General features: G+C 37.0%; 1 protein-coding gene across 1 annotated transcript in view; it reads left to right on the top strand.

The window, feature by feature from the left end:
• Window positions 1–3175: 3175 nt before the first annotated feature.
• LOC306991857 (3',5'-cyclic-AMP phosphodiesterase 4D-like) overlaps window positions 3176–26465 on the top strand; it is a 278174-nt gene continuing 254884 nt past the window's right edge. The window contains exons 1-2 of the mRNA XM_079600083.1: window positions 3176–3585; window positions 25448–25534. Of these exons, the coding sequence (XP_079456209.1) occupies window positions 3535–3585; window positions 25448–25534 (138 nt within the window). The 5' untranslated portion in view covers window positions 3176–3534. The remainder of the gene's footprint in view (window positions 3586–25447; window positions 25535–26465) is intronic.

Below are 26465 nucleotides of genomic sequence, written 5' to 3' on the forward strand. Positions count from 1 at the left end.
GTTGTCAGCCGACAATGACTTAGTTGACTGAGTCAGCATGTTAAAATGCTGGTTTAATTGCTTGAACAAGAATCAATGCGTGTCAATCCATTTCATGACGTCTGTGTTTCCAGAGGGTGGAAAATTGTGATGAAAACCCTAATTATGACCGTTTTTGATGTAAGAAACCTTGACTAACATTGTAATTGGACTTAATGAAAGAAAATGAAATGATGCAAAATTAATATGACCCCTTTCATTATGTTCCTGGTGAACTTTTACGTGGACGGCAGCCATGATTGAGATTGTTTGGGTGGGACGCAGGAAATAGTTATTTGATCACGCCATCCATTCAAAACAAATCTGACCCGCAATGCTTTAGCAGAGAGGCTAAAATACAGAGACCAAAATACAGTCAGACCAAAATTTACTCAAACTCCTTCAACTTTTCTCACATCATCACAGTTTATTCGCTATAGTTTAGAAAACGGTAGTAAAATAAGACAAGAACTCCATATTTTTACAACTCCATACCAGTTGATATTTCTCTAGTTTTGTCCATCCTTCTGTTAGACTGTCTCACACATGAATTATGTTGAATATCTGTCAGCTGTTAAATTTAACTACACAATTAGATAATACCAGTTTAGCTCAACCAGTGACCAAGCAATGCTTAATTGTGTTCAGTCTGTGGTGTAAAAAGAGCATTAGCAATTAAAGAACACACACTTCAGCAAAACATGATCAGGTCAAAGTATCTGAATCATTTTTGGTCTCTAATGTTTATAAATTTAACTGGTAATCCACTATATGAAGCATTTTTGTGTATATTTTGTTTGTGTCACAGTTTACTTTACTTTTCTATCCTTACTTGCATAAATAAACTTTAGTGTCCTGCACCCACTAGTAAAAATATATAAAAAATGATATCTGGTGTCTGAATAATTTTTGGTTTGGCTGTACATCTCATTATATTATTCAGGGTCTTAAGAAGCCATCAAGGGTAAGGCCATAAAAACAATATTTCGGATTACAACTTAACCATTTTTTATTAAATATTTTTATTAAACTAATAAATTAGTTTTACATAGAAATCCTCTCCAAAGCATTTCTGTGTGAACGAGAATTGTGTTAAGAATAATTGCTTTTTGACATTTACTACTTCCATATATTTTTGAACCATTTGGCTCTTAGAAAACAGATCTCCACTACCCATAATTTACAGGGCTATATTGAACTTGTATTGAGAATTGACTTGAGTTAGAGTGGAAGTCTCTGTTGATGGTACATGGCACATACCACATTTTCTCACGCCTTTCCCAACCCTTTGTGAGCTACAGACACGTAAAAACAACACCCCCGTCACTGTGTTTTCTTTGGGATAAGCAGGAACGCGTCAGCACAAGTTCACGTCGACTCTCAAAGGTTTTTTTTCCCCGACCAGCTGTTTTTATCCCATTTCCTTGTTGCAAACCGTCACACAATCTTGCTCGTTTCATGAAATGAATGGGGTTACAGTAGCTTATCCTTTGGGAGTAGACAAAATGCAAAAGCACTGTTTTATTTTCTTAATTCACTGCAGCTTTTTTCCTCTCTGAATATACAACATTTACCTAAGGGATGCACATTGTACTGTTCACCCCAGCTGGGTTGCTTAACCACTGACATCCAGCCTGTTTTGCATCATAGTTTGCATTGATCATAATCATAGCGTTCTGAATATTTCATTAAGGATCCGTTTCTTTGCTGCATCCCTTTATTTGTTTGCATAAACCTTATTTGGGCAGATTATACACTTGAATACCGCAATTCCTTTGAGCTAAGACAAGATGCTGATGTCGTCTGACAGGCCACATTCATGTTGGTACTAAATTAGGCCGATCTACATCAATATAATGGGTTTTGTGACAAGGCAAATAGCGTATCACAATGTTATTTTGTGCTGTTTGTGGCCCCATTACATGTGATTCAGTGGAAATGTGCAAATGCATTGAGGTGTGAAACGCATAACACATTACATTTGGGCAATTTTGGGAATCTAGAAAACAGCCCTCATCGTGGAGGTTGTTTTTTGTTGTTGTTTTGTCTATCCTTGATGACTCCAGGGTTCATGCACAAAGGTCACTGGCAAATGAGTGTATGTTGCAACTTGTACGTCAGGATCGTGTGCCATTTCAGAATTGAGATGAAAAATGAACTGAAATTGAGGTAGCAAACAGGAAGAATGTAGAATTGTAATTTGTAAGTAATTGTAAGTTGACAAAATGGAATAAAATTCAAAGACATATTGCCTTAACGTAAGTGTAGTTTTTAATAATGCATTTAATTTTTTGGTAAAAATGACTCGTACTATGGAAAAAAATATTTTATCGTGACTTTAATAATCAGTATTTTAAATTATGCATAGAAATTTAAACTAAGTTTATTGATAGAACTTTAATTTACAAGACTACAAGTGAAGATTAATTTCCCAAAATGCTGAAATTCAATTTATAAAGTAAAGTAAATTATATATAAAGTCAATTTTAGCATTCTGGGAAATTAATCTTTTTTTTTTTTTTTTAGTTAAACGGATAACTTTTTAAAGTGTATAATCAATAGATTCATATTTTTGATTCATTGTTTTTTGGGGTTGTCTTTCTAAACAGAAGAAATATTAATTAGAAAAAATAATAATCAGGAAAAATTGGCAGAATAAAATGGATATTTCAGTTCAAATTCCAGTTTAACGCCATGTTTAGTTGCCCAGTTCAATTCAAATTCACACAAGAGAGCCATTTATTCAATTCTGAATCAACTCATCCTCACTTAAGTTTATATATGCTTCAGTAAGCCAGTTTATTATTTCATAAGCATTGGATTTGTCAGTGTTTTCTGCTCTTCTATTCCTTATATGTGATGAAATTCCTCTGTTCTCTCAGGTGAAAGTCTTGTATCCATTGAAGACGGACATCAGCGTGTGTGTTACTGACGGCTCAGTTGAACTCTGCCCCCTTAGTCTTTGAGATTTTCCTAACTTTGAATATGGAAGCGGCCATTCAAATTACATTGACCACAAAAACAAGCGCAATAATATCACTGTCAACAAGCTGTGTCGAGTTTCCTAAACCAAACAGTTTTCTGGCTCCTGGTTCCTCATCGGCGAGGCATGTGATCCAAATGGCGTTTAAAACGCATAGCAGGCCGGTTTAACCTCAGAGAGGTGTGGTGCTGCTTTCGTTTGCACAAACAATGCAGTGAATGAGCGCCGTGTGGAATTAGAGCTCATTGTCAACGGTTTAGTAGGTTGTTCCTGAGCTGAGCTGCACACGCAGCCTCGTCTTCTCCTCCGGCGGGTTGGAGCCAGATCTGCTGGTTTGGAAGGGGGTGGTGGGTGTGTGTGTGTGTGACACATCATTGGCTTGGGCTGCATATACAATCAGACTCATCATTGTAAACCAACATGTAACCACACATTGGGCTGCTAACTTCGCCTGCAAGACACAAGAATTCATTCACATTCTCTTCCTTGGAGTAACAAGCCAATGCGTGTAGATGTCCGACAGATTTCTGTAGATGACAGCAAGCGTTTCTTCTGGCTCATTGGGCATCAGTGAAGGCACACAGGTGAGTTTCTCCATTGTCAGTCTTTATCTAGTCTCAGGCACATTGATATCTGTATCGCTTCCAACAAGTAAGTTGATATTGTCACCGTCGTTGAGGGATCTTATTTCCTTGTTGTGGTAGCGATTGAATTTTGTTGGCACTTAAAAATTTATGGACTTGTCTTTTAAAGACGCCTTGATGTGTTTTAGCAAAGAAACCCCTGCTTTTATAAAGGTATTGAGTTGATAAACTCTTAAAAAATAAATAAATAATGTTTTATTTGGATCTATGGTTTCACAAACTTTCCATTGCACTGAAGGATCTTTGTAATACATGGAAAAAGTTTATTTTGTTAGATTATTAAATTGTTCTTCACACTAAGACAAAAATTGTTCTTTTAAGACATTGCCCCTGAAATGTTCCTTTGGGGAACATGCAATAGTTCTTCCGTTGCATTGCTGTGAAAACTTTATTTTTAAGAGTCTATGAGTCTTGATGTTACATTTATAGGTTCTTTCTATGAGTAAATTACATTACATTGATGGTTTCCCTAAAGAACTACAGAATAAAAAGTTTTTGTTTTGGTGAAACATCAAACCTAGGCTTTATTTTGCACAGAACTTGATAATGTGAAGATCCTTCAGTGGTTGTTAATTCTGTTGGAAGTTCATTTTGGCCATATAGGGATCATCGGTTCATTCTTTGGAGATGCAGAAGTGTAATTTCCTTTTTGGTTTATAGGTTCATTGAAAACATGAGAACATTGATGGTTTTCTATAATATTACAGAATGCAGAATTGTTTGCATCTTAAAACTGGAACCTTTTATTTTACATTCACCCAAAAATATGCATATTTGTCTTCAGGGCACATAGTAATTTAATCTTCAGAATGTTAAGTTACTCATATAGGGTGTCACATAGAAGTACGTCACCTGAAGTCTTTGACGTAAAGACGTTTGTACACACAGTGACCACAAAAGGTATTTGTCTCAATTATAAAGTCTGAAATTAATTCTATTTGGTCTCAATGTCTTGTGTTTTTAGTGAATGTATGAAGTCAATTCTCCTTAAGTTCACACAGGCGTCCTCACAGAGGAACCACATGTGGAGAATCACATTAAATATAAACAAGATCGGCTAACCACAAACAAACCCAAAGTCACACAATACGGTCTTTACTTTGGACATTGTTTTATAATTCAAAACATAAGAAGAAACTTCTTTTGTGAAATGTTCCTGCTCCTTTCTTTATAATAAATGCCAAATTGTTTGATATTGTATCTAATGTAAACATTCTGACGCTTTTAAGTGTGATTTATGTAACCAAATACTCTTTGGGGCCACTGGAAGTTCAAGTGCAAAACAATAGTTACTTTCTTTAGAGTGTACTGTTGCTGTTTTAACATGAAAAGTGATATAGAGTTCTTCTCTATATCAGTGTCAGTGTTCCATTGTAGTCTTGAGTTTCTTTCGGGAACAAACACGTCACAATATTCCTCTTTATAATAATTAATACGCAGAATAAAGGGGCGGGGCCTGGTTGAGTTAGTTAGTAGTGTGTTAAACTGGTGGTTATGGTAAGGGGAGGGCCATTTCCCAAACACATTCGAAGCGCTCGACCAATCACAACACACTGATCCAGCCGACCAATCAGAGCACAGTGTGCTTTTCAGAAGGAGGGGCTTCATAGTAGGGCTGCTCAATTATGGAAAAAATCATAATTATTTTGGCCAGTATTGAAATCACGATTATGTAACACGATTATTTCACATGACTTTGGGAACGTGTTGCATTTATTAAAAAGACACCTTTTAACAATTCTTAAAAAAAATAAAAATAAAATCGAAATTTGAATATTTATTGTACTTTTTGAACTATTAAAATAAATAATAGGCTATAACAAATAATACTCCAATAAGTATTTTAATAATTCCCGCAGGTCTACCACTTTTCTCCTCAAACATTGATTCACTTTAGCAAGTAGATTATCTGAGTAGCATAAATTAATCCACAGAGATTATCAAATTAATAATTTTAAAACTTTCTCCAAGAAACAACTTAAACCACGTGTGTGTTCAGCGGTGCCGCGTCTTCTCTCTCTCTGTCTCTCAAAATGGGTTGGACAAGACAAGCGTCGAAACTACACTCCCGCGTTTAGGAGTCGCACATGACGGAATTGTTAAGAGTTTTTGGAATTGGAGTTGATAATTTTTACTTCTGTTTAAAGGGCTGGTATAATGCCCTTTTCACAAGATGTAAAATAAATCTCTGATGTCCCCAGAGTGTGTGAAGTTTTAGCTCAAAATACCTCACAGATATTTTTTATATAGCATGTTAAATGGGAACTGAAACGAACAAAATATATTAATAACAGTTTATGTGAACCTTGTGTTTTTGACACTTTAAATGCAATAAAACGATAAAGAGAATGTAGTTTAGTGCACGTGCTGTGAGTGACAGCTGGCTGTCTGTGCATTACGTTTAGGCGTTTGCACTCGTCAAATTTAAACTGGCAAGGCGCGCCACCGCGTCTCTCATACACACAGTTTGAAAGCGGCTGAAATCACACTTAACAAGTAGCCTATCTTGTGGGTGTCGTTGATAGATATTGCTTATATTGGATAGCATTCTCGATGTTGGATTAATTTAGCAAGGTGATCTACGGTGAAGGTAAACATCAAGATAACAATTAAGGGGTGAGGGGAACTTGCCGCCGTCGTCATATTTATGCCACAGTCATTTTGCAAACAGGTTATTCGGCCCTTGATGGCATCTATTCGCTTGTTGACAGATCACAATTTTGTAACATGCTTTTGAGATGCCATTTTGCTGGAGCTGTCAAGGTAGCCTACCATGCCAGTGATGTCACGGACCGTTGAAGTTCAAGATGGCTGCGTCCTAGTAACAAAACAACAAACTAATATCACTGTTTTTCCCCCTTGTAACTACTTCAGCAGTTTTAAGTGTCTTACCACAAATAACAATAACACATCTGTTATATCACCTTTACTTCCTATTTCGTTTCAGTTCCCCTTTAAAGTTGTCACTTTTTGTGTCAACGCACCGTTTTGTGTCTGGCCCTTTAAATGCAAATTAGCTGCTGCTCCCGGCGCAGGGGGCGGGGTTTCAAGAGCTTGTGTGTGTGTGTGTGTGTGTGTGTGAAATGACAGAAACTGTTCTGTCTTTAATGTTAAACCGGAGTCAGACAAAGATGGATAGACTCAAGAAGAAGAACAACATGTAGAAGAACAGGACGTCTCTGAATGGTTAGTTGATGAGTTTATGTCGCTGATGTGGAGTTAACTATCTTCAATTAGCATATTCTGTCATGATAATCTATAAATCGCTCGAATAGGAACTGTTGTGAGATGCACACAGAGTGACTTTCTATTGCATGTGAAAAGATGGATGCTAAAGTTTGAGCTGACTCACAAATGTGCTCGACTACAGCAACTCTTCCTCTCCTCAACATGGACTGTGTGTTCTGGGGGCGGGGCTTATGTAAATTCTAGGGTTGGTGATGTCACTAACCCGGGAGGAATGTCGTGTAGTTCCTACCAGCCGTTTGTTGTAGTCCTTTTCTTTAAAAGCAAATATCTCCCTTTGCTTTGAACTTTGAGCGTTGTAACTTTGCAGATGTTGTTTATGCTCAAACAGCAACATTACACACTAACTACAGTTAGAAAAGTCAAATCATAATCAAACACCCCTTTAAATCTTATCTGTTTAAACATCAAGCTTAGAGAGGTTATGTCTTCGGGACGGCGGATGTACGTGTGTCATTCAGAACACAAAACAAAATAAGTGTTCTTGCACAACAAAACATGGCAAAATAATCGTTTTTACTCGATTGTACTATTTTGGTGATCGTTGGGAGCCAAAATCAAAATTCAATTAATTGCACAGCCCTACTTCATAGAGACAGGAACTAAACGGGTGCGGTTTCCGTCGTTATCCACATAGTTCAACGACGACTCCGTGTTTCCCGAAACCATCGTTCTAACGAACATTCGCAAACGTTTTAGTGACCGCTCTTGACCTGCGGTTAGAAGCAAAGTTTCTAGTTTGCATGATATGTGGATTCAATAAATCCTTATCTTGAGCCAAATAAGCAAGCTGACATTCAGTACAATCTATAGAGATTTAAAGCTGCGTTTTTGAGGAGTGCACATGTGTGAACGTGCTCTACTATGTAAGAACGAGCCATTGATTTAATCTGGAAATAAAGCAAAATAACTGAGAAAATGGGAATTAATCCTCAGATGACATGTTCATAATTTATATAGCATTAATTTGATCTCAAAATATTAATTAAAAGAAGTAATTACTCCACCACATCATTAACCAATGTGGTTGAACGACAAATTTGCGACAATAGCATTGGAAACAAGAGAGGAGCTGCAATAATGTAAATTATGTGAAAAAGTAGGTGTTTTTTTTGGACATTCAAGCATTTAAACCTATTCTAGTAGAGCCCAAAAACAAAATCAAGGCTTCGAAAAGGTCCCATTTAATTGGACCCACCTCTTGTTCGCCTGATCAGTGGCATTTGCTAAGGTAGCATCATGTACTTTTGCTCATATTAAAGTAAATGATTGGAACAAAGCCATAACCCTAAGCAATAAACATAGACATATCCTTTATATGTTAGAGACATTAATTCTTTCTTAAATCATGTGGCTTGTTGTTGAGATTAAGAGGTGTATTATAATTTTGAGCATGTTTGTTTGGTAGTCGTACAGGTTATCCAATTTCCTGATCTTTTAGATCAACATAAAAATGGCAAAATGGTAACAATTAGTCTCTTATTGTAAGACTGACCAATTACAGCATTCTGAGCAGTTATCCTCGGTTGTGACATGCTTCCAGCGTCTCTGACGTAAATATGTAAAACCTTCTTGAAATACCTGTTTGATCCATTGCAACATTGCTTTTTCAGATCAACACAATGACGTCTCTAAAACCTTTCATTACGATCTGTTGACATGCACACATTGTAACCACCGTCTCCCATGTCCCTCTTGGCTAAAGGTTTGAAATAGTTCTTATTTTTAATTATTTCATATATATGATTCACACACCCTGTTGCATTGCTTGTAAAAGGCGTTAGCATTGCTTTGACGTATACCTGTGTAACCAAGAATGCATTAAATGCATGAATAACCATGCAGCTTAAGAGAATTGCTTGCAGTTACAGGAAAGCAATGGAGCTCGTTCATTTGGCTGAAGGCTAAGTTGTATGTTTTGTATGTAATGATGATAACTTCACTGCATGCAGCATCTGCAAGCGGTCTAATTACAGTACATGCACATGCATGTCACATATGTAAATAAGCCGGTCATGTTTCGGTGCTGTCAGAGTAATTATCACTTCTTCAAGCGCTGGTAGTGTCTGTGATTTCATGTTGTTTATTCCGCATCTCAAACACAAAGCGTGATGCGTTGATGATTACAATCCAGAGGAGGTAGTTGCACGAAGGCTATCATTATCCGGTTCCATCTGCGAGAGGGAGTTGCACTTTTGCATGGAATGGAAAATCCTGCATCAGTTTTTCCAAAATAATGCATCAGGTTTTGACAGTGAGGCTCCATTGAGGAATTCAGAGATGTTTTCTGGAGGCTGAAAAAAGTGTAGTCCATTAGACAGCTGTTGGAGAAGTCGTGGGATTGTGAGGTCAAATGTCTGATCAGAGCTTTCCACGTTTGTCTCTGATCAGTTTCTTAGGCAGGGTTTGTTGGGCTTTGAAGCACATCACAGATTCACAGCACAGCGATCTGTCTTTGTGCAGAAAAAGTCCTTTTTTTGAAGGTTTGCCGGCTGCCGTTTTCTTTTTTAGATTTACCCATCATCCATCAGGAGCTACAAAGACTGTTTTTACAGGGCATTTAAACTTTGCGACCTCAATTAATCTCTGATATCAGTATTGAAGTGATAAATTATAACTTATTAAATTACAGGGATTATAAAGAATTTATTGGAGTCATAAATAAGACAAAAGCTGTTCTGAACTTCAAGAACAGTATCCAGCATGCAGCTATAGGCCTAAACATTTAGTAGCGCAGCATTGTTGCCACTGATATCATGCATGTTGGCATCCAATTATTGGATTGAAAATATATAATATTATTTTGTCATTTTAACTTTTTTTTGCACCTGATTTTTGAGCACCTGATCAAATTAGCTATGCATATCGGCAGTCATATCAGTGACTTTTTTGTATATTATTTGTAGTGATATTATATTAGGCTATATTATATTATATTTATTATAAGCTGAAATCATATCCAAATGATAATAGGACCCCACATTACTACTAGTTGGCGTACTATTGTATATACGGTAGCCTAAATAAAATATTTTTATTTTTATTTAATTATTATTAAAGAACGTTGACCATATGGATGTGTAAGTTCTTTAATCCATTGGTTTATAGTAAACTTTAAATAATGATTATTAGTAAACTAAGATTATTGTAGTACTATTTACAAGATTTTTTTTTTAAATTTCATGTTTAGTTCAATGTGTGTGTCGGGGGGATTTTTAATCATAAAATGACTATTGTTTTGCATGAATAAGTGCAGTAACTAAATAATATATAACATGTTTATTTCTTGGAATGCACATTTGACAGTAAAGCATTGAGGTTATATATATAGCTATATAAAAAGATTGGTCACCACATTAAAAATAACATTTAAATTGGATAATATTTAGAGCTTTGAAGTGCTGGAAAAAGTGTGCAAAATGTCACTCAAAAAGTTGTACAAACCCTGAAATGAATAATATAAAAACTATTTCTGCCACAATACCATGGTTACAGTGAGCATTGCTACATTAAATCCATGGTGAATGTTGGTGATTTTGTGGATTAAAAACTTTTATTACTTGTTCATTCCTGGCACAATATCTGTGATCTGATATCGGTGGTTTAGAGAATTCAATGCCTCTCGCAGTGATGTTATTAATAATACTGCAGCGAATTTGAACACTTTCTCACTTGATCTCCCAGCGCTGTGTAATAACTTGTAGTGTGGTTGAGATCGGCCCACAAGCTCAAATGAGAAGCGCGGTTTCATTTCGTTTGCTTTTTGATGTTTTTCACTTGCAACAGAAATGACAGCTCTATCAGTTGGGCAATGTGGTGGAGAAAAGTTTGCAAAATGTGACCATTTAGTTGCAGTCTGGAGCCCTGACAGTATTATGCACATACCCAAGCTCTCTGTGTCCCCACTGAGAAAACTCTTAAATCTGACTCTTTTTTTTTTTGAGGCATAATTCTTCACACACTGCCATTAGTGTAGATCTCGGACCTGGAGTTACTTTCACCTTTCCCAGCTTTTTGAGAAAACCCCCCATTAAACTAACAGCGTCAAAGTGGACTTGATTAGGTGTGATTTTACATGAAATGGCAGAGGCGGTTCGGCACATAGACACTGATTAAATGAATGATTTTGCATTTTTTTGCAAACTTTTGAAGGCTTATTTTGCTCTGAAGTTGCACCCTGCGGAGATAAACCACTGGATTTTAAAACCCAGAGCAGACTAAATGAGTGTCGAGGTGATGGACGTTATGTCACCTGAAGTGACGCATGTAGTGCCTCACAAAAGATTTTCATGTGATTTAACAGTCTGAGTGAATAGGGAATGGAGAGCGTTGTTATATAATAACGCCAGGCTAACGGGTTCAAAGTGAATTCAAGATTGTTCCTCGTCTGATTAGTTGAGTGTTTGGAAAGTAAGCTGCTACTGTCTGAGTTTTGCAGCTTCCCATAGGGAAGAAAAATCCTTTTAATACCTCTGTTGTTTCTTCTACACAACAATGAGATTAAAGGGAGTCAATTGCCCCCCAAAAAATGACAATTCTTTCATCATTTACTCACCCTCATGCTGTTCCAGTGTGAGTTTTTCTTCTTCGGTGGAACACAAAAGTTTAGCAGAAGCTGTCAAACTCCAAAAAGTACAAAATGCATCTTATAATCGTGGCCTATAATAACTAGGGGTGGAACGGTACACTGAAGTCATGGTTCGGTTCATACCTCGGTTCAGACATCACGGAGCGGTACGAGTTCGGTACAATGGAGGGAAAAGCAAAACAAAAATGCAGAAGGCAATTATTTATATTGTGCGTGTCTCAGTCTGTACCACCAACAGTCTCTCCCCTGAGCAGCTGCGACAGCCCTGAAGTGTGTAAAGTAAGATGTAAACAAAATAAGACAATCAGCTATAAAACTGAAAATACAGCATCTCTTATGTGCGGACGCACGAGCGCGAAGGTGCGCGCAGGCAAGAATGTCGTCATTGCGCGGTGTGGGCGGTCGAGCGCGTTGGGTGCGCAAGGCCTCATTTCGCGTGGCGGTGTGCAGTGCCCGGCTTTTTTTGTAACAGTGCGCGCGGCTCCGCACCCGAAGATGCACGTGATGGCCGAGCATGTACATCTCACCGCACCGGCACCCAGTTCTTGCGTCTAAATTAGTTGCTTACATGAACTAAATGAGCCTACAATAGCAGACATAAGCCCTTTAAATAAAAATAAATGGCCTTGTTTTATAAAAAGGTTCACAAAACTAAATAAAAATGTTTAGAAATTATGTAAGATAACGTTAATTTAGTTGTAGGTTACGTTCTCATATCCATTTTTCCCCCTAATGTCACAAGGAATAATCTGGTTTGCTGCTTTGCACGATTCTCTTGTAGTGTGGTTTTGGTGTAGCCTACTAAAGTGTACTAAAATAAACATTCACGAGTGTACCTTACTTCTTCTCACCGCGGATTCCTGATGGTTTAGACTTTAGAGGACAATTACACCGAGTCGCAGGCACAGCCTGTCGTTTCAAAGAATAGTACACCGGCGAGCGCAAAGTATAAATGCCTCGTCCATTTAGGGAGGCGCGCGCGCAGCGGAGGCTTGCAAACCCATAGACAGCGCAAACCTAGCTTAAGGCAGGGCTACAGAACCCGCGTTTCTAACAGTAGTTCCGCATTACATTCATTAATTTGCACGCAAGTTTTATTTATTTAAATTATTTTTATACCGTGTATTCTCCGTGACGCCCGTACCGATTTGGTTCAATACGAATACATGTACCGTTCCACCCCTACCTATAACAGACGTCATAAATGTTTCAGAAGGCATGAGGGTGAGTATAATTATGGTACATCTTTCAATTTTGGACAGTCTCCTTCTCATATGTTTCCAAAGTTCATTTTTTATAAAAAGTATGTTCATTCGGTGGCCATATCATCTGCAACGCCTCCATTGCACTTGCAGTGATGTGATGACTTAACCAATCAGCGATTGGCTCTTTTATTTAGAAGGCGGGACTTATTCCGTCATTTTGCAGATTAGAGTTGTCAATTGTGACGCTTTGAACACTGTTGAGCGGAGTCGTAAACACCTCATTTGGCCGTTGTGTTCACGCGTTCATCGGATATGTCTATGATTGGCTACAAGGATCAGCGCACGGGAGCGTTTGAGAGCACACGGAAGTAGGGCTGCACGATATTGAAAAAAAAAATGCGATTAATAATGCGATATTCAATACGATAATGCTGAAAGTGTGTAAAATAAATTTAAATTATCTTTGAAATATATTTCAAATTATATAACCTACATAAGCATTTAATTCTTTTTGTGACTAGAAAACATCCCTACAGCTTCTGAAAGTGAACAGCAGTGTTTTACTGCAAAAGAAATGTTATTTTAACATCAGTGTAAACCACGGGTTTAGGGGTTCAGGAAGGCCTACATTTGGTTTAGTTAACAACAGAAACTGAATAATCAAATAATATAAAAAACGACTTAGTTTTCACTGTATGAATGAAATATATCCTGATTCTTATTAAAGCTACAAAAGTTATTCAGCCAAGAGCAGCGAGTGATTTTCTCTTTGTCTTTTGTTCATGACCGCAGTTATTGCAAGCCATTGCGATATGCATATTGCGATATATACATTTGCGATATTTCGATTAATTTCTATATTAATTTCGATAATCCTGCTTTCAAACACTCCCATCTGAAGAGCGTCATTGATGTATATTTACAACATGTTATTGAAGCGCTGATCATTGTAGCCAATCATAGATATATCCGATGAGCTCGTGAACACAGCGGCCAATCAGAAGCGTTTACGATTCCGCTCAACAGCGCTCAATTTCAGTTTTGGACAACTCTGTTGCACATTACACTTTCTCCCATTCATAAGTAATATCAGTGCACCGACTGTCTTTGTATATCTAAAGTCTTTGGAAACAAAAAACCAGAGTTCAGAAATTTCTCAAACCGCGTTCAGATTTGCCAAGAGACACAGTCAGCAATCAGTCTCCGAGATCTGACCTGAGCTGCTATCCTCTAAACAACTTTGGCCCATTTGCTTCAATCCGACTTTTTTTGTCCCCCAAGGACGAAACATTTTAGAAGATAAAGCTGATACTGAGTATAACTGAGTCTAACTCCATTAAATCTAATGAGCTACGAAAAAGAAATTACATTTTTCCTCTGGGTTATTTAAAATAACTCAAATCTAGCTAAAGCTGTCGCCTTGTTCCTCCAAGTCTTTTCACGTTTGAGTGATTGACAGTGATGGCATCCCGACAGCTCTGGATTCGGTCGGATACTCAGCGCTGACAGACCGATGGTGATTTGTATTGAGACGGCGTGTGTGACGAGCATCGTCTGTTTCAATCAGATCCCAGATCAGCCAGACACCAGCTATTGAGCGTGATTTCACGCGGCGACACATTTTTAAATGAGTTCAATCTTTATATATCGGGATGAAACCGTTCTGCTGGAGGCAGCTTGATAACATCATGATCCAATCCGACTCCTTATATGAATCAATATAATTATCAATGATTCAATTCCCAATGAGATGGAACTGATTATGAGGTTTGAAGAGCCATGGCTCCATCGAGTGTTAAAATCCATTGATGTTATGATCAAAATTAGGATTTTCTTATTAGACGCAAGCATTTGGCAATAATAACCAAGCTCTGGGTGTTTATGATATTCTTGATGCATGATAGTAATTTTAATGTAGTTAATTATAACTCTTAGAAATAGCGCATAGCTCTTGTTTGGTTGCTTGCTTATTTTCTGAGGATGCTGGAAACTGGTTACATATGATTATGATGATTTGCCCAAGCCATCATTTATTGTTTTTAATCTTGCTTCGACTATTTATTTCATCATTACGCATTGTTGAATTGGCCTCTTTCCTGTCATAAATCTGTAATGGCGCTGAAATATGACTCACTATGGCTAATTAACTAGCTTGAGGCCGGGGAAATCAGCTGGAGAACAGATCTCTAGTGGCTCAGCAGCGACTCCTATTGGAGGTCACGGACCTTGACATGAGCATGATACTGGTTGGCTGTGCAAGTAAAAATTATTCAAACCGTTTGCCAAGTATTGAGCCAAAAAACAGACCTGGATATGGAAAATTGTTCCCACTTTTATTTGTACTGTTTTTGTGAATCAGAAAATGTAACCAATCAGAGAAGCTCTTTGCCTGTCAATCAATTTTTGCGTTTGGATTTGCTGACGTTGGATTGACATGTCTTTGAAGGGCAGGGATTTTCATCTAGTTTAGCAGACGTTTTAGCTTTAAGGATTTCAAAGTAAAGTAGAAGAAATTGGTCTGTTAAATCATAATCAAAACAGGGTCTAAACTGTGTAGGGCTCAACAGATGTTAAGCTGAATCCTTAAAAAAAGCTAATGTTTAGCATCTAAGAAGTACAATTGTTTAAAGACTGATTCACATTCAAGTCAATCCATCTTTCATAATAAAATAACATTGCTCTACCGATGAAATGACACTTCACAAAGATAAATGACCTCAGTTATGGCCAGCAATTGCATTTTCCTTTGAAATGGATATGAATTTTTTTTTAAGTGTGATTTTATTGGCTTGTTGGCTTAGCGAGATAAACAAAAATGTTGTTTTTCCTAAGATCTATGTTCGGATGAATGATAAACCAAATGGTAAGAAGTAAAACAGTTTGACTTTTATTTTTATTTTTTATAAATGTGTAGAGTGCAAATTCAGTTTCGCAGAATAATACATTTTCTCAAAACAATATCTTAGTAATAAAGCACTCGTCATGGATTGAAGCCATTGAAACTAGTATATTACATAACATAATATCAAATAAAATCGATTTTATGTTCCTAATCCAAACTAGATTTGTTGCAGTGTGTTCCCAGATGTACATAACGGTGTTCTCTAAAGCTTTCTCTGTTGCTTTATATAAAGAGTTTATTCCCGGGTCATTTTAGATATCGATTGGACCAGGAAGTATTTGAAACACCAACTTGGTCTATTACAGAGATTGTGCATCATAATAACAAACCTGAAATGACGTATATTGTATGTATGTTCAGTTTTGTTATCCATCACATGGACAGTATAGGTTCATAATAGCGTCCGACTGCTCACACTGACCGTCAGCACTTACAAACATGCCAATTTCCAATCAGATTGCATTAATTATTATGCAACTCCCTGCAGTGTGAGTGCACAGGTCTTTGTCAGTCTGCATGGCAACAAAGTTGTGTGTAAAAGGCATCGGACTGTAGCACTGAACAACAAATAACTAATCACTGGACTTGCCAAAGTTTGCCAGGTTAGTTGCATCAAATCTTTGGTTGATATTCGGGGTTTGAGGCATTTATGATATGAGCATGCAAGCTAGATATTCACAATACATTTTTGTCAACATTAGGATTTTAGTTTCAAGGGACAGTGCATGTTTTAAGTGCTGCGACTGGTCATTGTTTTCTTTTAGCATTTTTAGTTACTTGGTCATTTGAAATGGTCGTGTGAAGTGAGAAATGCGTAATATTCCATGTCATCTCTCAATAATACCCATTTATTATATTTGCATGGACAGAAATTAAGATTACAAATATTTTGCTCTCAATTGCAGTTTGACTGTTTTCTATGCTGTTTGATTTTGATGGTAACAACTTATTTATTTATTTTTTGTCAAAATAAGATGCACTGACTGAGCTGTAATGTGTAATCCCAAAGATAGCTCACAGGAAAATATGCTCTTTTCCCGCACTTTAACTCTCAAAATCAGGCACTGATAATAAATCTACTAAAATGCAATAGAAAATGTTTTATAAATCATTCTAATATGAGGATTTGCTGCTCGACAAACATTATTTCTGATTATTATCAATGTTGAAAACTGTTGTGCTGCTTTAAACTTTAGTGGAAACCATGATACTTTAATATTTTCAGGATCCTTTGATAAATGGCGAGTTGAAATAAAAAGAACATTTTTGACATTTGTAAATGTCTTTACTGTCCCTTTTGATCAATTGAATGCATCCTTGCGGAATAAAAGTTTTATACCCTAAACCTTTGAAGGGTACATAGTTTCATCATCTATCAGAAGGAGCCACTGAGGCCATTCCTTAAACTCATGATGCATCAAAACAGGATCGATCATTTATAGGGGCTTTCGCACCGGGTAGTTCTAGGAAGGAGCCACCAGAGTGGTTCCCTGAGAACTTAAGGTCCCCTTAGGAAAATTTTCCTGGTTGCATTCGCACCGCTAGTAGGAATCTGAAGTGACGTGAGCTGCGCTTGTTGTTGTGACTTTTACTTTGACGACGCTGAGAACGCCAGAAATTAAGCCCACAGCGCTCGCATTCTCCATGTTCATTAGATTACACCGATTTGTCTAATATGTAAGGATGCAACAAAATGAAAATTCTTGGCCGAAACCGAATATAATTAAAGGATAATTCCGGTATTTAACACCTTGAGTCTATATTGTAGTTTGTTTTGGATGAACAAGAGTGGTAGACAAATTTTTTTTGACAATGGTTCCTCTCTCGAGTTTTTGACTATAATAGAATTGGCCATGGACCCATTTAACATTGGAGTCAATGGGCATGTCCGAAAATGTCATTAAAACAGCCAATAATGTTCGTTTACAAAACTGTTAAACTCACCGAGTGGTTAGTGGTGTTCGTTGATGATTATAAACAATATATCGTCGCAATATATGATTCCAATCCGTTTATTTTGCTATAGTGGAACTATTTTTTCAGACACTTCACAACCGTGTAACTTCCGCTCAATATTTGAATCTGAAGCGTTAGCACACTCCCGACCACTTGATGGCGATAACCGATGTTTATGTCTCGCGGGACACTCACGGTCACAGTCGAGTTCAACTTCATATTGCACTGGTCAGTGGTCACGTCTTTCAATTTTCAAGGTTTTGTTTGCTTATTTGGCTTACTCTCCGGGAGCACAGTTGCTCTGGTCACTAGCCTTATGAGAAACGGAAGCGAGCAAAAAGACGACATCGACCAAATGTAAACAGCCCCCTTTCCGTTTCCGGTAACGCATAAATATTAACGAGCACTCAGTCCTTCAACAGAATTCAATGGGATTTTACAAAATGACGAATAAAACACGACAGAAACTGAATTTCGCAACACTTTTTGTTTCTGGAACATCAACTAACATCACTAATCACTCGGTGAGTTGCACAGTTTTGTAAACGAACATTATTGGCTGTTTTAATGACATTTTCGGACATGCACATTGACTCCAATGTTAAATGGGTCCATGGCCAATTCTTTTATAGTCAAAAACTCGAGAGAGGAACCATTGTCAAAAAAATGTTGTCTACCACTCTTGTTCATCCAAAACAAACTACAATATAGACTCAAGCTGTTAAATACCGGAATTATCCTTTAAAAACTTGGCTGAATACCGAACACGGTTTTTCGCATTTTTTCCCATTTATTTTGACAATTTTTCCACCATTGCATAAATTAAGTAGTCAAAATGTGCTTTTTACTATTTTGTCTTGCTTTTCAAAGAAAAAATATTTATTTAACAATGAACATTTTGTTTACATTACAGCAGACATTATACCAACAAAGCACAATATAACTTAAAATAAATAAATTGTTCAACTAATAATATTTTTATTTGACCATCTTTGAGCTTATATTAAATGGGTCATGACATGATCGCGTCATCAGAAACGTCATTGTTTGGTAAAATTTATTCGCTTTTTTTTTACATTTTCGGCCGAATAATTTCGGTTGCCGAACATTCGGTGCATCCCTACTAATATGTTATTAGATCGAACTGTTATACATAGAAAGTAGACAGTATATGAAAAGCCATCAGCGTTTGTCGTGTGGTTGATGTCCAGTGTCGCTGAGCAGAATACATAATCATGTTTCTCTTGGTCTCAGCGTAAAGGTTAAGAGGCTCATCTGTTCCTAGAGTCAGTTTCTGGAGTAAATATATAGGCTATAATCTGTGTGTTTACACTGCTTTTAAAAAAATGGCGGGTGCTGGTGTTTTGCTTGTGTTCGGCCAATCAGCGAACACTAACGTCACGGATAGTTCCTATAGTGCTGGTTTAGACCGACTCTAAAGTAGGAGATAAATTAGTTCCTCCAAAAGTAGTTCCTAGAACTAAAATTGTTCCCTTATGAAAGCTCCTTATGTCATGTCTCTTAAAATGACATGTCATGTCTCTTAAAAAGAATCGGCTTTGACGTGTCTGTCTGCGCCAACAGTGAGACAGTTATAGAGCCTCACAAAGACACGTGTTCATGTCTCACTGGCGACGTTTACATGCAACCAATAATCCGTTAGTATTCGGATCGACGGCTCAATCGAACTGAAAAGCCTTCATGTAAACCCGTTAATTGATCCGATTGAGCTCGATCTGAATTAAATTTCGATCGGATTGAAAGGGGGGTTTATTCCTTTTCTAATCCGATCCAGAGAACATGTGAAGACTTTTCCCTGCGTCTGTGAAGTGGAGCAACGTCCCACCAGTCCGTGTTTCAGACTCTCATCCACAGGCGACTGGATTTGGGCATTTTTACTGTGTGATAAATATAAGCAGCTCGTCACAACGGTTCATATCCTCATTGTCTCCGAATTATGACCAGAAATGGATATAATATTAAGTCTGCTGTTCAAAACGAATAGCCTAAAGAACCAATGTAGGAGAATGGTTATTATTATGCGCAAACATCGGGAAACTGTATATTACATGTTTAGCGTTCACACTACATTCAGATTCATCAATCTAAATGAATTCAGTCCGATTGAAACAAAAGTCGTGCATGTAAACGTAGCCAGTGATGTCAGGAAGGGCTTCCAAGTGTAATCTTTCCCTCTGAGTGAAAAACTGGCGGCGTCGTCTCGCCGGTGTGCCCTAAAATCACATTCAGACGCCTTAATATCCTCCATTATCATTTCTGCCCCCTGGTTCATTTTCCATTTAATATCAGCGCCAGCAGTGAAACTGAATTAGTGCACTCTAATGGTATAAAATCCCACGATTATCCGAGGAGCTCCTGAAGTGATTTAGAGAGTCTTCAGGAGCGTAGGGTTGGTTTAAAGAGCGATAGGGGATCATAACCATTTTAGAAATAACCCAGGGTGACTCAAAACTGCAGTGCCGAACCATCAGTCTTATCCGTATGTGACGGTGGAAGAACTTCTCCTCATTGGAAAGATTTGACCTTATTGTAGCCAATTTAGTGCAACACTTTCCATCCCACCCACACGAATCTCGGATTACATCACAGGCCTCATTGTGACTTAAATGACATGTCATGACAGTCGGCAAGAACTTCTCATGTTTTGATTTCTGTCACCGCATCTGTTGTGTGACTGACAGGAAAAGCAGAACGATTAATTTCCGCTATTGTAGACCGTGTTCGTGACCAGACTTCTCATTTTATCTTGAGTCGTTCGTTAGACTATAATTTGTCATTTTTAATAACACCGCCTGTCTGTTTACTGAAATAAATAAAAAATAGCAAGATGTCTTAAGATCCCTGGGAATTTGCCGTTTCATTGTTCTCTGATGTTGTTCAATTATCACCTTTGTCTCTGATGTCTCATCTAAAATTCATCGGAGGAAATAAACCGACACAAAAGAGTTCAATAGGTCGCATAAAGCATGATCATTATTTGAGAAATGTTTGAATGCACATATTGAGATCTTCAGTGTTTTCTGAACACACACACACACACACACACACACACACACACACACACACACACACACACACACACACACACACACACACACACACACACACACACACACACACACACACACACACACACACACACACACACACACACAAACTGATATCTCTTCTTAACCCTAGAGGAGTTGCATGTGAGATTACTGTTTATTTTTCTCTTTAAGAGAAACATTTGAGAAGCAGGAGACTTGAGGTCAACATGAAATGGACCAGATTTTATTTAACTTAAAAAATAAAATAAAAATAAAATAATGTATGTCTTTTGTAATCTTTTATCATCTTCTAAACTTTTCTTTCGACTGAATTCAATCATAGAGACACTTTACACCATTCAATCAATTGTCAATTGATGTTATTTTAGTATTTACTAATATTTATTTATATAAAATAACTTTTTTTTTTAGATTTGTAGTTTTCAGTTTGATTTTATTTTCATTTTCATGTTATTTAATAAATTTTTTGCTCAATTTTAATTAATTTTATTTAATTGTAATTTAATTCATTTGTGTTTTTTGTCATTTTTATTCGTCTTTTAACATTCCTATTTATCTTTAATTTAGTTTTATTTCAGTTTTTATGTTAGTCGTTTTAGTACCACTTTAACTTAAAGTTTCTAAGTTACTTTTTTTAATCTTTTATATATATAATCTTTTTTATAATATATATATAATATATAGGTTTATGGTTAAGTTAGGTTAGGATTTTAACGCTGTTCTCAATGTTGTTTTAAACACTAAATATCCTATTTAACTCCATAAAACAAAAGTCCATTTGCACATTTAAATTTATTTTATTTATCTCATTTTCTAAATCTTCTAAGACTGATAGACTGATAGTCTTAGGGCCCTATTTTAACGCTCTGAAACGCAAGTGTCAAAGCACAAAGCGCAAGTAACTTTGTGGGCGGATCCCGGCGCTGTTGCTATTTTCCCGGCGGGATAAACGACTCTTGCGCCCGGCGCAAATCTAAAATGTGTTGGTCTGAAGTAGCTTCATAATTTATAGGTGTGGTTTGGGCGTAACGTGAAATAAACCAATCAGGTCCTCTCACATTCCCTTTAAGAGCCGGCGCGCTTGTTCCACGGCGGATCGCTATTATAACGGCGGATTTGCCGGCGCACGCCAGGAGCGATTCACAGCCGAGGAGACCGACGTTCTCGTCAGGGCCGTAAAACACAGATAAGTGACATTGGGGAAGATGGGAGAAACCACACAAATTAGCTTCGGTTAAACAGGCGTATAATTTGGGTAAATGTGTAGCCTAATCTAGATTTTTTTTTTTTTTTTTTTAAATCTAGATAGATCTTTTCCACATCTTCATGGACACAACAATGATTTCCCTCGTGTGTTAATATTTTTCCTTGTAATAATGTGTGATTTGCAAAAATGAAAACTGCTGCGTCTGTTTATATTAGAGAATCAAAGTGGATGCGCGTCAACACGCTACATTATGGCCAAGCACGCGCCCTTAAAATACCATATCACTAACGCGCAACGCGCCGCTGTCTTTAGACTGTTTTTTTCCTGGTCAGTGGCGCAATTGCTTTCTAAAACTGGAAAATATCACCAGGGAACTTTTGCGCTGGAACACGCCTCCTCTTTGCGCTGAACCGCCCCCGCGAGCGCAAGTTCATTCCCTAATTTACCGACGTGCGTCTGTGGAGGGAAAAGTCCGCTGTGCGCGGGTGCAAAATAGGAATGATACATGCGTCGGTGTTCAAAGTCAATTGCACTGGGTGCAAGATACGGCCCACAGTCTTACGGGCCGATTTGTCATAGTGTCACTCAAGCAGCATCAAGCTTTCCACTGTCACATCACTTCATTTCTCTTCAGTCTTTAATTTCCTCTCGGTAAATAAGAAAGCAGCTTCAGGAAATCTCGGCTCATTTGGGAGAGCAATTGTTCAGTCCTGAGCTTCCGTCAGGTGTTGAGACCGCCAGCGGAAGAGCTCTGAAACCTCTCACTAGCTGAGGATGAGGTCGGCTGGCATTTCTTCGCAGTGTTTTTGGCTCAAAACGCCAAACATCCATAAAACTTCACAACACGGGCTCATCGATAAAACGTGCCTCTTCCTACACTCTAAAAAATGCTGGGTTGTTTTAACCCAATTTTGGGTGAAATATAGACAAACCCAAACTTTGCATCAAAAATGCAATTAAAAAATTTAACCCAATGGCTGGGTTTGTCCATATTTGACAAAACTCAAAACACGTACAGTACCATTACATACAAATCACGGCAATTTCTGACTGAAATGAACACTAGAAGGAGTAAATCACCAAATTTTATTCCTTTTTCACGGAAAATTATGATTATACATGGGTAGATTATCGATTAATAGACTTCATTTGTGTTGTTAATTTCACTTGGGGTGATTCGATCCGTAAGCTTGCAATTCCATTCCGATCTTGATTCAGGATCCATTCATTTGGCTAGATATAAGGTACAGTTATGTTAATTTTTCCAAAGGAAACAAATCTCTCTCAACTAATGCTGAAAACATACAGAAAAACCTGTCAGCTGGTATTATTATTAAAGGTTAAAATTCACATACAATTAATATAATGCAATTTTTAAAATAATGTTGTATTTTTTGATGATTATATAAGAGTAAAAATACAATAATATAGTGCTTATATAAAATGCTCGTCTCTAGAGTTAATTTTTCTAGCCATCTAACATGCTATATGGTCATTGAATGTCTTTACGTGACATAGGCCTATTGTTCACAAGCGATATTATTCACGTCTTTCTGCAGATGAAACACTAATTGAATGATTACATGAGACATGATTTATATCAGTAGCTACTGTATCTTTCAGCATTTCTTCTGATGTTCTTTCAAGTGTATTTGGTGCTATAACTAGTAATAGAGGAACACAGATCGGTTCACGTGCCGCTTTAATTGAGGCGTGTTCACATCACCAAAATGGTTTATTTCTGTTTAATTTTGTAATAAAATGGACAGAATTTGAAAGCTGAGACATTGTTTTAGAAGTAACCTGCTGTCTTGTTCTGTTGACGCATTGTCAGTGTCCTCTTTCCATTTGTGACGCTGGACCACAAAACCAATGGGTCACATGGGTAAATTTTTTTAAATTGAGATTTATACACCATTTGAAAGTTGAATAAAAAATAATCTTTCCATTGATGTGTGTTTTTTTATAGGACAATATTTGGTCGAGACTCAACTATTGAAAATCTGGAATCTGACGGAGCAAAAAAATGTAAACATTGAGAAAATCTCCTTTAAAGTTGTGCATTTATGTTCACGATTGTGCTGCATTCACTCACAAAAATACATGTTTTATATATTTACGGTAGGAAATTTACTAAATATCTTCATGGAACATGATCTTAATATCCTCATGATTTTTGGCATAAAAGAAAAATTGATCATTTTGACCCATACAATGTATAGTTGGCTATTGCCACAGATATACCCGTGCGGCTCCAGACTGGGTTTGTGATCCAGGGTCACATATGATGGAAGTTTCTTGGGCTGTTTTGGACACATCATGGTTCTTTCTTCTCGTCTTTGTTCAATCTGTTGCTGATTTGCATGATGAGCTGGCTCAGGTTTGTTGTTGTGAGCAGTTGCAGTTCTCTATAAAGCTGGATTCATCTCAACTGTAGTCTTCGAGTGGGTGTTCAGCTCGTCTGTCCTCATTTTAATTTTAACACAGGACCTCCTCTGACCCCGTCGCTCTGCTTTAAACCCTATTAGAGAGCTTTCTCGACGACTACTCCTTACAGAGACCTGAACCTAATAAGTGTCTGATTTGAAACACATCATTAACGATCTCTCAAGCACGCCACACAAGTGCTTCCCACGGGGAAGCCATAAGAGACTCAGCTAACTCTCTGAGTTGATGTTAGCTGACAACTTGATGCTATGTGTAAAAAATAGGAAGCACCAACAAATATTGGGTTGATATTCAAATAATGAATATTATAACTAAATCATGTTCATATATGCATTGCATTTTGGGGTTGCTACTAAAAGTTTGGGTTCTGTAATATGTTTTATGTTTTATGTTTATGTCTCTTCTGCTCACAAAGGCTGCATTAATTGGATAAATTATACTAATACTAATAGATAGTAAAAATAGGCTATTATTATAATGTAAAGTACCGGTAATTGTTTTCTATGTGAATATACAGTAAAGTGTAATTTATTCCTGTGATCAAAGCTGAATGTTCAGCATCATTACTCCAGTCTTCAGTGTCACATGATCCTTCAGAAATCAGTATAATATGATGATTTTCTGTTCGAGACATAACATTTATGATTATTATCAATGTTGAAAAAACAGCTGTGCTGCTTAATTACACCTTTAATTTGGACCATGTGATCAGCTACGTTTTAAGACATTAACTTTTTATGCTTTCTGTTCACAATGGGTGAAATGGGTTATTTTGTAATGAATTTATTTATTTATTTTATGCATTTGTTCATTGCAATTATTTATGCATTTGCTTATTTATGCAATTATTTATGAGATTAATTATGCATTCATTGTTAATGCATTTATTTATTTATTTATTTATTTATTTATGCATTTGCTTATTTATGCATTTGCTTATTTATGCAGTTATTTATGGGATTAATTATGCATTCATTGTTAATGCATTTATTTATTTATTTATGCATTGATTTCTTTTGTAAAGGTGCCTTTGATGCCTAAAAGTGTTTCCTAGGTGGACAGCTTTCCACTGAAGCAGATCCCATTATCCATTCACTGTTGGTCTCCATATGTCTAATGCGGTTTATTGCTGCTCTATTTTGACACTTTGACCAGCTTCATTTGTGTTTTCTCTTTTAGCTCTTTGACTGTGTTGAGGAATTGCGTGCTGTAGCATCTGGCAGGATGAAAAAGATCGATTGCACGGCGACAGACTCCCTGGGGATTGTGAGTGCATTTCAGTACTCCTGTACTTTCACTGTACGAAGTGTAAAATAAGGAATAAATTACCATAATGGGAATCTTGGGAATGAGGTGAAGCAATTGTATGTTTCTCTAATTGGTTAAAGAGAAAGTCTGTAGTGGTAGGACAGTCGTCGCAGCCTGCGTTCTTAAAGTATGTTCACTACTCTTGTTTTTTTATTTATTTAAATTGCAATCATTCTTTGCCTCTGAGGTTTGATGACTCATTCTGGGAGCTGAGACATGTAATATTCAAGACTTTGTGAGGAAAACGGTTTGCAGTGAAGTTTGCAGAATAAATGCACCTCTGATTTGACTCATTACAGCACCAGAGGCAATTATACTACCTTATTTAAAGTCAAAATGAAATCAAAGGGGCCCTATTTACTTTCTTAATACACTTTCTTGTATTATTGTGAGTAATTCATCAGTGCACGACTGCATGTTATTCCCTAAAAAAGGTTTGTCTGTATAATCTTTTTATTTTTATTTTCGATGGATAAAATCAAAATCAAATACCGTCCTCGCCCTATACTCAGAAATTTAACTCTGTATATTTGTCTTGCTTTCCAATACAAATATCTAAACATTCTTAAATGAAGATGCAATTATAGAAGCAAAATTACTTGAGATATTAAGTCTTGCTTTGTGAAAAATGTATCATAAATGAGTAAGTTTCTGCTTTAAGTCTCCCTGTGGTGAAAATCCAGCTTTTAATGTTGTTTATATTTCTATGAGGTGTTTTTAATCTGCTTTACGACAAATCATGTGTAAATTTATAAGTCGACAGCATTGCTGAGTATTTTCTGCTTAAAACTGCAGTGAACCAAAGACAGTCTCAAAAACACGCTTTGAAATCGCTGGTGTTTCTGACGTCACAAACTACCTTGTAACCAATCAGATCAACGTGTGATCG

Source organism: Phoxinus phoxinus (assembly GCF_949152265.1).
Source record: "Phoxinus phoxinus genome assembly, chromosome: 23".
NCBI lineage: Eukaryota > Metazoa > Chordata > Actinopteri > Cypriniformes > Leuciscidae > Phoxinus > Phoxinus phoxinus.